The sequence below is a fragment of the Mirounga angustirostris genome, unplaced genomic scaffold (assembly GCF_029215605.1).
Source record: "Mirounga angustirostris isolate CCGP_5_RB_7025 unplaced genomic scaffold, mMirAng1.0.hap1 SCAF_1, whole genome shotgun sequence".
Taxonomy (NCBI): domain Eukaryota; kingdom Metazoa; phylum Chordata; class Mammalia; order Carnivora; family Phocidae; genus Mirounga; species Mirounga angustirostris.
This window is the reverse complement of record NW_026991709.1, coordinates 14,717,183-14,728,862: the sequence shown is the minus strand read 5'-3', so window position 1 is coordinate 14,728,862 and position 11,680 is coordinate 14,717,183. Positions and strand designations below refer to the sequence as shown.

The following is an 11,680-nucleotide window of genomic DNA, read 5'->3' as shown; positions in this document are numbered from 1 at the left end:
TACCAGAAAACAACCACAAAATCTCACCTGATTTCTAGAGTTTTAAAATTTTGGCAATGTACAACTAATAGGTTTATTTTTGGCTTTAAATGCCAGCATACTTATTTGGTTTAAATGCATAGCGGAATTGAAATCACTAGTGGAAAGACTATCAAGTGATCAAAAATCTATCTTGTGGGAAGTCTTCCCACAGTACGTTTTTTTTAGTATCCTGGGCCCTTTCTCCAGAATACGTTCTAGTCTCACTGCTACCACAAGTGCAGATTATATTTGCCCCCCTACACCATGTCCCCCTCTTTCTCTGCCCTTCATCATTTATCCATGTATCTTAGATCTTCTTCAAATCTTACTCCAAACATCACCCAACTTCCTTCCTCCATGATTCATTGCTGCATCCAGGTATAAGTGTGAAGTGGGAAAAATGGTTTTGGCTCTAACTCTATATTCAAAAGAACGCAGCATCCTTCTACCTAGATCTCCATAGTCAATATTATACACTTGCCCCTGTCTTCTCTTTGCTTAGTCTGTGCCCATTTTTTTGTCTGTAGGTAATTTCTAAGTTGTCTTTCCTAAGATATCAACAAAACCTTTCTAGGATATTGACAATGTTGTTAAAACTCCTAAAATCATCTTAAATTTTAAAAGAACTTGTACAACCTGGAAGAAATTTTCTTCATGTGTAGCACACTTTTAAAAAAGGACAAGAGAGGTGCCTGGGTAGCTAAGTTGGTTGGCCTTCTGCCTTCAGCTCAGGTCATGATCTCAGGGTCCTGGGATTGAGCCCCATGTTGGAGGTGTGGGGGGGTCCCCACTCAGTAGGGAGTCTGCTTCTCCCTCTCCCTCTGCCTCTCCCACCCTCCACTTGTGCTCTCTCTCTCTCAAATAAGTAAATAAAAATTTAAAAATAATAATAAAAAAAATAAGAAAATAAAGAAGGACAAGAAATAAAGAAGCACTCTTTGGAAGCAGTTGGCCTGATACTCAGAGTTCCTCACCTCAGCCCAGAGAGTTAATCAGTGATACCTAAAGCTCTATGCAAATGTGCCCATACCTTGACACTTGGGACTCAAGAAACTTGTTTTCTATGACAATAACCATTTTGCTAAGCTTTTGTTGAGATTTATAAGTAATATGACATAGTTTTTGGATGGGTCTGTTCACTGACCTGACCTAGTATCTAAACGAAACCTAGCATTTAGTTGGCACTCAATATTTTTTGAAAGAGTTATATGACTTTCATTGATATTAAATCAAGGATCATGCATATCATAACCTAAGCAACCGATCTGCTGTTCTAGGAAATGCTTTATGGCTGACATGAGTTCCAGCAGGCTTTCTGGTTTCAGAGTGGCACTAACCCCAATATTAGCCTTTAATCTCCATGCTATTCTAACCCAAATGCATTCCATTTTTATTCCTCATTTCAGAAATCAGCCAATTGATAGAATGAATATTTTCATTTTTAATGAATCACTTAGAAGTATGAATAAATTTCATAGCATTAAGGATTCCATAGTCTCCTTGTGTAACTCTGTCAGAGCATGTAACTATGACTAAAGGCTTCTAATTATTTTTTTAACATCTAAGACTATCTCTGCTTTATAGATGGAAACAATATGGGACACAAATGAAAAATTTCACTAACAATAAATGCTAAATGTGTTTTCAAAGAAGAAAACACATGACTTTGGTATTCATCACTTATAAATGTCCATCCACTGTAAAAAAAAAAAAAAAGGAATTTGAAAAATATGAAACAAATGTTTTTCCCCATATGCATAAGCGAAAATTTTACATTGGAAATTTCTTTAGGGGTTATTATTTTTCTGCCCATTTATTGGATCAAAGGCAGATGTGGATCATTATTATTATTATTTTTTTAAGTTTTCACTCATGACCCAAGTTGCTATTGATGCTGATGGATGGAGGAGTGAAAAATGTTCTTACATTTTCCCTAGCAGTGAAGAAGTATTTTGTTATAAATTCCAAACATTTTCTCTCACCTTAGATGCAGATTCATATAATCTAAAGAAAACAAAATTATGATAATATTGTTTATACTAAGAATGTCAATGGCAGTAATAATTATATTGATTACTGCTTGTCAGGCCCAAAGCGCCTGTCCTTGGAGATACTAACCAAATGAAAGGATCAAACTCCACAGTGTGATCCTTCAATAGGGTAAGTGACTTGGTCTTATTTCCCTTGCTCAGCCCATACAACTCCTAGACAGCACGGACTGAAAGAAGAGGTCATCATGGGTCTTTGTTCATTTGTTTTGTTACCTAAAGTTGAATTTTAACATTGCTCATCATTTAATTATATCCAAAGGCAGATAACCTACAAATTGACAGGTGCAGTTCTCTATATCAGAACAATAAAAATGTTAAAGAAACATAGCTCTTAATCTAAGTAAAGAGATCAATCACCATAAAAATCAGCTTTTTTTAGTGGTTAAAGGTCAAATTTATTAGGGGATTAAGACATGTATTATACATGGACTATAAATACTGCACAGCTGACTTTATTCACCGTCAAGCACAGAGATATAGTCAGTGCCAACCTATTTTGTGGATACTCTTGTTCTTTTGTTCCAAGAAAAATTTGCACCATAAGACTTGGACTGGGGTTTTGGAACCTTCCTATCTTCAATGTCATAGCTCCACCCATTTTTTTCTGCAAAAGCAGCTGCATCTTCTTTAGTACTGAAGGTTAGAACCATGTTGGACAAGGGATCAGCCATTGATGCCCAACCCATCAAAGGATTTTCCCATCGCTCCCTGGTATCAAACTCCATCTTCCATTTCTTTGTGTTATTTACTCCAGACTGCATGTTATTGCGAGCGGGAACAAAGATCCTGACTTTCCTAGTTTTGATATGCTCTTCTGGAACACCAGTTAAAGTAGTGATACCCAATTTTTCATCAGCTGTTATGAGTTGCGTGTCCCAAGCTTGGTCCTGTGCCAGGCTCCATGTGGAAGTGCTTAACGACCTGATAGGAACCCTGGAAACAGAAATGGCAGCTACAGCCACTGCTCTTTTCCCCCACAACATTTGCCTCAGCGTCTCTGACATTGAGACAGCCGCCATCTTGCTGCATCTAAGCTTTTCTTATAAGCATCACCAGAACTTTCAAAATGGTTTATGTGACAACATTCAAAGAGGAAATAAAGAGAGAAGCAGCATAGTATAATTGAATACTCTAGTCTTAAAATGGCTTATTCTGAGGTTCCCTGCCTGCAAGACTACGGGACAAAATTACAGAGTTTATTGTCCCTTTCAGATCTTTAATTCTGTGATTTCGTTTTGTCCTTTTTTTATTACATTGGCCCAGCTTATACCAAGTATCAATAGGTTCATACCATTACCTGAAGATGCCATTCAGTTTTAGGAAAAATTTAGAAATTCTGATATTTTACCTATTTTATTCCTTATCTCTTATATGGTAGTCCCCTCTTATTCACAGGGGATGTGTCCCAAGATTCTCAGTGGATGCCTGAAACCACAGATAGTACCGAACACTATATATGCCATGTTTGTTCCTATACATACATCCCTGTGATAAAGTTTAACCTATAAATTAGGCACAGAAAAAATTAACAATAATAACTAATAATTAAGTCAAACAACCGTAACAATATACTGTAATAAAAGTGATGTGAATGTGTCCTCTCTGTCAAAATACCTTTATTGTACTCATCCTTCTTCTTGAGATGATAAAATGTTTACAAAATGAGATGACACGAGGTGAGTGATAGGCATTGTGAGGTAGCGTGAAGCTGCTTTTGATCTTCTGACAACATTCCTGAAGGAGGATCATTTCCTTCTCACCTATGGCTGACCTCAGGTAACTGAAACCACAGAAAATAAAACCACTGATAAGGGGGGACTACTGTCCCGTCGATAAAATAGTCATTTTTGAAGGGATGAATGGGGTCTAATTCTTTTTTAATTATTGAATGGCATTTTTGGTTAGTTGAAACCACACAACATTTTGGTTCACAATGATATTTCTGTTTGTATATTATTCTTCCTGGATTACAGATACTTCAGTGTGATGATGATGATGATGATGATGATGATGATGAACAGTGTCCCCATAAGAAGACAAATGGGATGAGGGAGATGAATGACCCCAGTTCACATTTGATTTTCCAGGTTATCAATAACTTTTATGTCTGTCTTATTTTATGTGCATAACAAATAGATGAAAGCAGACTATGAATAATGGAAGATCATATATATTTCAAAGATTCATAGGAAAACAGAGCTTATTTTCTATGAAAATTTAGCAATATGGATTATGAGATTTGTGGAAAGTTTGCTCTGATTATAGTTGTAAGGATGTGGTTGTCTAGCGACTACAAATATGTAGATGTAACACCACCTGTTTTTATAAGATAAAATAAAGGGAGACAATAGAGGTGGAAGATTAGTTGCAAATTTTGAGCTCCATTAAGAAATAGAAATAGATAAATATGAAATATGTAAAACAACTATATTTTTTAAAACGTAGGAAGATTTAAAACTCTGTAGTTGATTTTTTGCTGCCAAATTCAATTCTGAAAGTTATATAACTAAAATAAAGAAGAAGAGTAACATTTTATTGTTTCAAATTACTAATTCTCAAACCGGAGTTCTTTTTTATGCATTAATATGTACACACACATATGTAATTGTGTGTTCTGTATTTCTAATTATAATCAGTAACACTTACATATAAGTATGTGCATATAACTGTGTTAAACAAACCCCACCCCCCAGAATTGTATTTTCTTTTTCAAGTTAGGTCATTTATTGGTATTCAGCATAAATCCTCTGTTAGTGCCCAAACTCGGGATGCCAGAGGACATAATGTAGATACCTTAAAATAATAAATTCTCTTAAATTCTTGGATTTCTCTTGGCAAATAAGCCTAGGGTAATCCCACTGCATTGACTGAAGAATGTTGTGGCAAATCCGCTCATGGTAACAGATTTTGGGTTAGTATAGCAGTAGTTCAGTAGAAGCTAGAGAATCCATATCCTCCATAGCATGATGGGCGGTGGCAACCATATCTGTGGATTCCCTAGCCCCAGCCCGGTCTGTGAAAGTTGCCACATCTCCAGCCACAGCCACAGCCCCGACCACAGAATCCCCCACAATGAAAGCCAAGGCTTCCATAGTAGCTGCCATAGTAAATCATGGTGTCAGGGATGGTGAGTTGGTTTGCTGTTCAAAGCAAAATCCTGAGTGTGAATGTCATACAGCTATGCGTATATCCCCTGAGCAGAAAGTGCGATAAAACATGGGGCCATTCCTTTGTATCATTCCAAATTATTCATTCACTTGAGGCAACTCATTAATCTGTTTGTTGACATAAGGAGAGGTGCACACTCATTAAAATTTCTGAGCTTGCTTAGCTGCCTCGTTAGAACACCCTTGAACTCATTGCATTCTTTCTGTTTTAATGAGAAAAGAAATCTGTCTTCAAAGTCACAAAATAAAAATTCCCTACCTAGAATTCTTCATCACTAAACATATTGCATCATTCATATTCGATGGTGTTTTCTCATTAAGTATTTTCTCATTTCCCATTTTCATATCATTCTCTGGGTACTTGTATCTTACTTCCATCTAGATTAGAATATACTGATCACGTTTAAAATTCTTAAATCTATCAAATTCTCCAAATGTCAAATTTATTTCTCAAGTTGAATACACACACAAATGCACACACACACACAAAAGAAAATTATTTTGACTTTATACATCAGCTTGTAAAACATCCTTTTGTTTAATCAACATAGTAAAATTTATTTCAGAAACTGAGAGACCAAACTCACTTCTATAATCAATCTGTAAGCTGTTCAAAAATATTCTCTTTACACCTTACTCATTTTTCCAGACCAGGCCATCGCCAAAGTATTAGCTAAAAATGCAGATGACCTTGGCTCTACGCTTTACAGTTATTTTTTTTTCTTCTTTACTTTTCTTCATAATCCATATGTCATATCTCTTATCAAACCTCTCTTTAAATCTCATTCTACATTCATCCCCAATACATACTTGCACCAGCTAGGTCTTTTGTTCTTATCCATTTTTTCCACTCAGTATTTCATCCCTCTATTCATATCCCTAATTTCATCATAGTATCTTTGTTCTTATATTTTCTTTACCAATTCTGTGTGTCCCAGCCCTTTATTTTCTCTCAGGCAATCAGCAAACATTTTTTTTGTATGCTATTACTTATTTATTAAGGCTTTAGTTTATTTTAATATGTACTCTTAAAATCATGTAATATTTTTAACAGAGTCTCTTAAAATCGTGATGCCTTGAAAATCTCCAAGAATGAATGTGCAGTCATGAAATGACTGAGTCAGGAAACAAGGAGGGTAGAGAGCCAGTGCTCACTGGCTGCTCAACTCACTCTATGAAGACAGTGAACCAAACCCAAAGTTTAAGCCCCACTGGAGTGTGATCATATCTTGGACTTGGATCTTTAACAGCATGTTTACTTTACATGACCTTAGACATGTTACAGAAGTTTTGTTTTGTTATTGTTGTGTTGTATTGTTTTGTTTTGTTTTGAAATGTGTAACATTTTATTTATTGAAATATAATTGACATACAATATTATACAAATTTCAGGTGTACAACATAATGATTCGATATTTGTATACATTGTGAAATGATCACCACCATAAGTCTAAATAACATCCATCACCATAGACAGTTACAATTTTTTCTTGTGTTGAGAACCTTTAAGATCTACTCTCTTATGGGGTGCCTCAGTGGCTCAGTCAGTTAAGCGGCTGCCTTCAGCTCAGGTCATGATCCCAGGGTACTGGGATCAAGCCCCACATCGGGCTCCATGCTCAGCGGGAAGCTTGCTTCTCCTTCTCCCACTCCCCCTACTTGTGTTCCCTCTCTCTCTGTCAAATAAATAAATAAAATTTAAAGAAAAAACATCTACTCTCTTAGAGATTTTCAAATATGCAATACTGAACTGATGAATTGTTGAACATTATATCAAAAACCGATGATGTACTATATGTTGGCTAATTGAATTTAAATAAAAAAAATAGATGATAGGTATTGAGAAGTGCACTTCTGGTGAAGACTGACTGATACATGGAAGTATTCAATCACTACATTATACACCTGAAACTAATATTACACTGTATGTTAACTAACCTGAATTCAAATAAAAACTTAAAAAAAAAATGCAATACAGTAGTATTAGCTATAGTCACCATGCTGTATATTACATCTTTATGACTTACTTATTTTTTAACTGGATTATACCTTTTGACCCCCTTCACCCATTTTTCCTACTCTATCCCCAACCCCTGCTTCTAGCAACCACCAATCTGTTTTCTATATCTATGAGCTCAGTTTTTGGTTTTTGTTTTTTTAGATTCCACATATATGTGAGATCATATGGTATATGTCTTTCTCTGACTTACTTCACTTTAGCATACGTCCTCAAGGTCCATCCACGTTCTTGTAAATGGCAAGATTCCCTTTGTTTTTATGGATGAATAATATTCCATTCTATGTGAGCATGCATGTGTGTGTGTATTATTCTTTCTTTATCCATTTGTCCATCGATGGACACAGGGTGCTTACATATGTTGACTACTGTAAATAATGCTGCAGTGAACATGGGGTGCATATAACTTCCTGACTTAGTGTTTTTGTAACATTTTTAAAATATCTTATTTATTTAATTGAGAGAAAGAGAGAGCAAATGAGAGAGAGCATGAGCAGAGGGAGGGGCGGAGGAAGAGGGAGAACCATATTCCCCACTGAGTAGGGAGCCCAAAGCGGGGATCATCCCAGAACCCTGGGATCATGACTTGGGCCGAAGGCAGACACTTAACTGTGCCACCCAGTCACCCCAATAACATTTTTGATAATTCATTCTCCCAACTGGATTTGTTGTTCATTGTTCTTACAAACAAAAATATTTGTTGAATTAATGAAAGAATGAATTCTACCTGCCATAACTTGTAGTAATTCTCGAAGATGGAATATGGATTAAAATGGTTTTCAAGTTTTAAAGGAATATTTAACCCAGTATTTGCCTTGGCTGTTAAATCCTTTTTCCTTTTAATCAAAATTTATTCCATTTCTACTTTTCATTGTGAAAAAAAGTTGGAAAAATTTTTAATTCTCAAGGAGTCATTTTGAAGTCAATCACAAATAAATCTAACAAGTTTAAGAGTCCCATGAATGGTTGAGTAAATCTGCTAGATTGTTTGACTGTGATGACTAATTTATGTTCGTATTTCTGATGCAAATAACTATGTCCATATGAGATAAAAATCAATATATTTTGCAAATTTTTAAAAAAGTTTAATAGTGAAATGTACCCTTATTTATGTATTTTCAAAGAAAAGTGGTATGATTAAAAACAAATTATACATTATATGTTAAAAAAAGAAGATAGTAGGAAGGGAAAAATGAAGGGGGGGAATTGGAGGGGGAGACGAACCATGAGAGACTATGGACTCTGAGAAACAAGCTGAGAGTTCTAGAGGGGAGGAGGGTGGGGGGATGGGTTAGCCTGGTGATGGGTATTAAAGAAGGCACGTTGTGCATGGAGCACTGGGTGTTATATGCAAACAATGAATCCTGGAACACTACATCAAAAACTAATGATGTAATGTATGGTGATTAACATAATAAAATAAAATAAAATAATTGTGAATACTGTGAAATATATGAACTAAATATTTTTTATTGTTTTTCTTTTCCCTGAGTTAAAAAATAGAAAAATGGTAATATCCTTTGGATATGAATTATCTTTGAAAACTGGGAAATATATATGTCTTGAGAGTTTTTGTCTGTTTTTCTCTTAATTCAGTGGCCTCAAAGACTTAGACAATTCTTTGTCATTCTCTTTTCAGGAACTTTCTACAACGAGACAATGACTTGATGTGAAACTCAGATCCTGTATTGTTGTACAAAATGTTGAAAATATATTCTTCCATTGGTCAAATCATAGCTTTTATTTGGAAGTTAAGGGCACTTCTGTTATAAATTCAAAATATTTTTCCTTCACCTGTGTCATAGACAGTGTTTCTCAATCTAATGACATGGATGGCTGTGTTTTTGCTTTGTTTTTGTTTTTGTTTTGTTTTGTTTTTTGCCCGGTAGGGCATGTTTATAGACTGTGGAACTATTACCTGATCAAGTGTGAAACAATGGAGCTATACAACTGTATCTCATTTGCTATGTACACTGAGAGTCTACAACACCCAGATTGGATTGACTAAAAGGCTGGGTGATAACTGATGGCCAAACAAACTTATTTTTAGGTAGACTGAATAAGTCTGTGCCTTTGAAGAAAGACTTTTGATAGATAGAGATAGAGATAGATAGAGATGATAGAGATGATAGAGATAGAGATGATAGAGATGATAGAGATAGAGATGATAGAGAGATGTGTATAGATATAGGTGAAACCTGGATAAAAGTAACATTGAAAGTAAGTTTTTAATTCTCTATGTCATAACAACAAAATGTTATAGAAATGGTTTTTCTACTTAAGAAATGTAATCTTTCACATCCTCATAAATAGACCCATGTTCATGGAAGCTTCCATGAAGGGAGACTATACAGAGCAAAGGAGGTTACACTGTCGCACCTAGTTTCAGAAGACGTTGGCCTTGATCCTGATTCTGTTACTAGTGCTTACGTAACTCTACAAAAGCCAATTACTTTTCTGAGGGGTGTGTGTGTGTGTGTGTGTCCGTGTATTTTTTTACCTGCAAGATAAGATGCATGGCCCTGCTGCCATTTAATGTCTGGTTTTGGCAAGTTTATGACAGTACTATTTAATTGAATCAAACATACTTTACCTATTTTGACACGTTTAAATAAAATATCTTAATTTTATATTGTTACCTGAATATATCATTTGATTTTAGGAAAAAACATTGATATTTCCTTATATCTTTTTTCTTATTTCATCAATAAAATGTCCGCTCCTGCCGTTTTTATTAGGGAAAATTCAGATCTATAAGAAGGCTCTGTGGGTTCAGCTGTGTTTAGCATCAGTTTATGCTAAAAATTAAATTAGTTTGAAATTATGTCTGGTTGTTTTTTTCCCTTATTGGGCTGAAAAAGTTCTTCAATATAAGAATGGTGGTAAAGAAGAATGCCATGTCTAGTCATGAAAATGCAATAAGAATATAAGAGAGCTGACTAAAAAATTTTAGTTAAAATGCTTTGAGTAAAATGACCTCACAGGAAAAAATTTACCCCAATTCATTACTGACTTAAAGGTCAGCTGCTTGATACAAATGTCAAATGAAATAATGTGCAGAAGAGTATGGTACACAGGATGAAATTATTCAAATTCAAAAATTCTTGGAAAGGTGGTTTACTTTATAATTAGACTAGTGATAAGGTTTGATCTATTATCATTTGGTTGTGCTTAAAATAAAAAAAGCCAAATAAATTTTGAATAAATGAAAAGATTTATTATGCATTGTACTGAATTAAAAAATGTGATTCAATTTATATGAAACACATATACTTGATAAATAAATACATAGATATATTAAAGTGCCATTGCTTTTTGTTGACTTAAATCTAAACATTATCTAAATAAAAGCAAGAAATTTAAAAATATTAAATTACTAACCAATTGAAACACTTTTTTTTTCATTTCAGTCTAGAATTATTAGTTTTTACAGCTAGTTGTATGCATATTTGTGAGGTATATGAAAAAAAAATAATTCTAAGCCAGAGAGATTGCTTCCCTCATTGACAATTGAGTAGAATTGTCCCTTCCGTCAATCCCATCTGGGTCTTGTAGAGTCTCAATGTACAGAGCAGGTAAAATAACTATTCTGTGGCTCTATCAGTTCACCCTTAATCAGGTAATAGTTCCAAAATCTGTGGAAGTGTCCTATAGGGCCAAAAATAAAAAGAGGGTATCACTTCCACATAACTGAGTTCCATGAACAAAACAAAAACCATATTTTGTTTTCAAAGTTAACATTTTACTAGAAGGGGAACAGATAATCTAAACAGGTATAAAAGCAAAAGAAGAGGATTCTAGAGTTATGATGAAGATGTAGGAATATATTGAAAAATCCAAAATTCTGAGACATTAAATAGTTCTGTGGAAATAAACCCAGCATGATATTGAATGTTCAGACACTGAACTCAGTTTTGGGAAGTCCCTTATAATTTTAGATGTTGGGTCACTGGCACGGTAGTTCAGTAGAAGCCAGAGAACCCATATCCACCGTAGCACAGAGGGTGGCAGCAGCCGTATGTGTGGCCCCTCCAGCCACAGCCATGGCCCAGTCTGGGGAAGCTGTCCCATCCCCAGCCATATCCACAGTCCAGGCCACCAAATCCTCCACAGCCATAGCTTAGGCCTCCATACCAGTTGCTGTAGTAGCTCATGGTGTCAGGGGTGGTGAGTTGTTTTTCTGTTCAAAGCAAGATTTTGAGTATCAGTGGCAGCATGTGTAGAGTGATGCTTATATTCCCTGAGCAGATCATGTGGTAAAATACATACCACCTATTTTTGTGTCATTCTATGTGTTATCCCTGTCTGACACGATCCTGACATATGAAGAGGCCCTCAAGCTCATTAAAGTGTTTGAGTTTGCATTGTTGCCTAGTCATGGTGTCCCTTAAATATATTGCATCTTTTTTATGAGAAAGAATTGC

General features: G+C 35.2%; 2 protein-coding genes across 2 annotated transcripts; both read right to left on the bottom strand.

Moving 5' to 3' along the window:
• Positions 1 to 2,456: 2,456 nt before the first annotated feature.
• LOC123834459 (NADH dehydrogenase [ubiquinone] iron-sulfur protein 4, mitochondrial) lies at positions 2,457 to 3,094 on the bottom strand. The gene has a single exon (XM_045863597.3). It carries the CDS (start codon positions 3,089 to 3,091, stop codon positions 2,564 to 2,566), a length of 528 nt encoding a protein of 175 aa, XP_045719553.1. The 5' UTR covers positions 3,092 to 3,094; the 3' UTR covers positions 2,457 to 2,563.
• An 8,124-nt stretch (positions 3,095 to 11,218) lies between these two features.
• LOC123834458 (keratin-associated protein 19-7-like) lies at positions 11,219 to 11,410 on the bottom strand. The gene has a single exon (XM_045863596.1). The coding sequence runs from the start codon at positions 11,408 to 11,410 to the stop codon at positions 11,219 to 11,221; it is 192 nt and encodes a 63-aa protein (XP_045719552.1).
• Between the last annotated feature and the right edge of the window lie 270 nt (positions 11,411 to 11,680).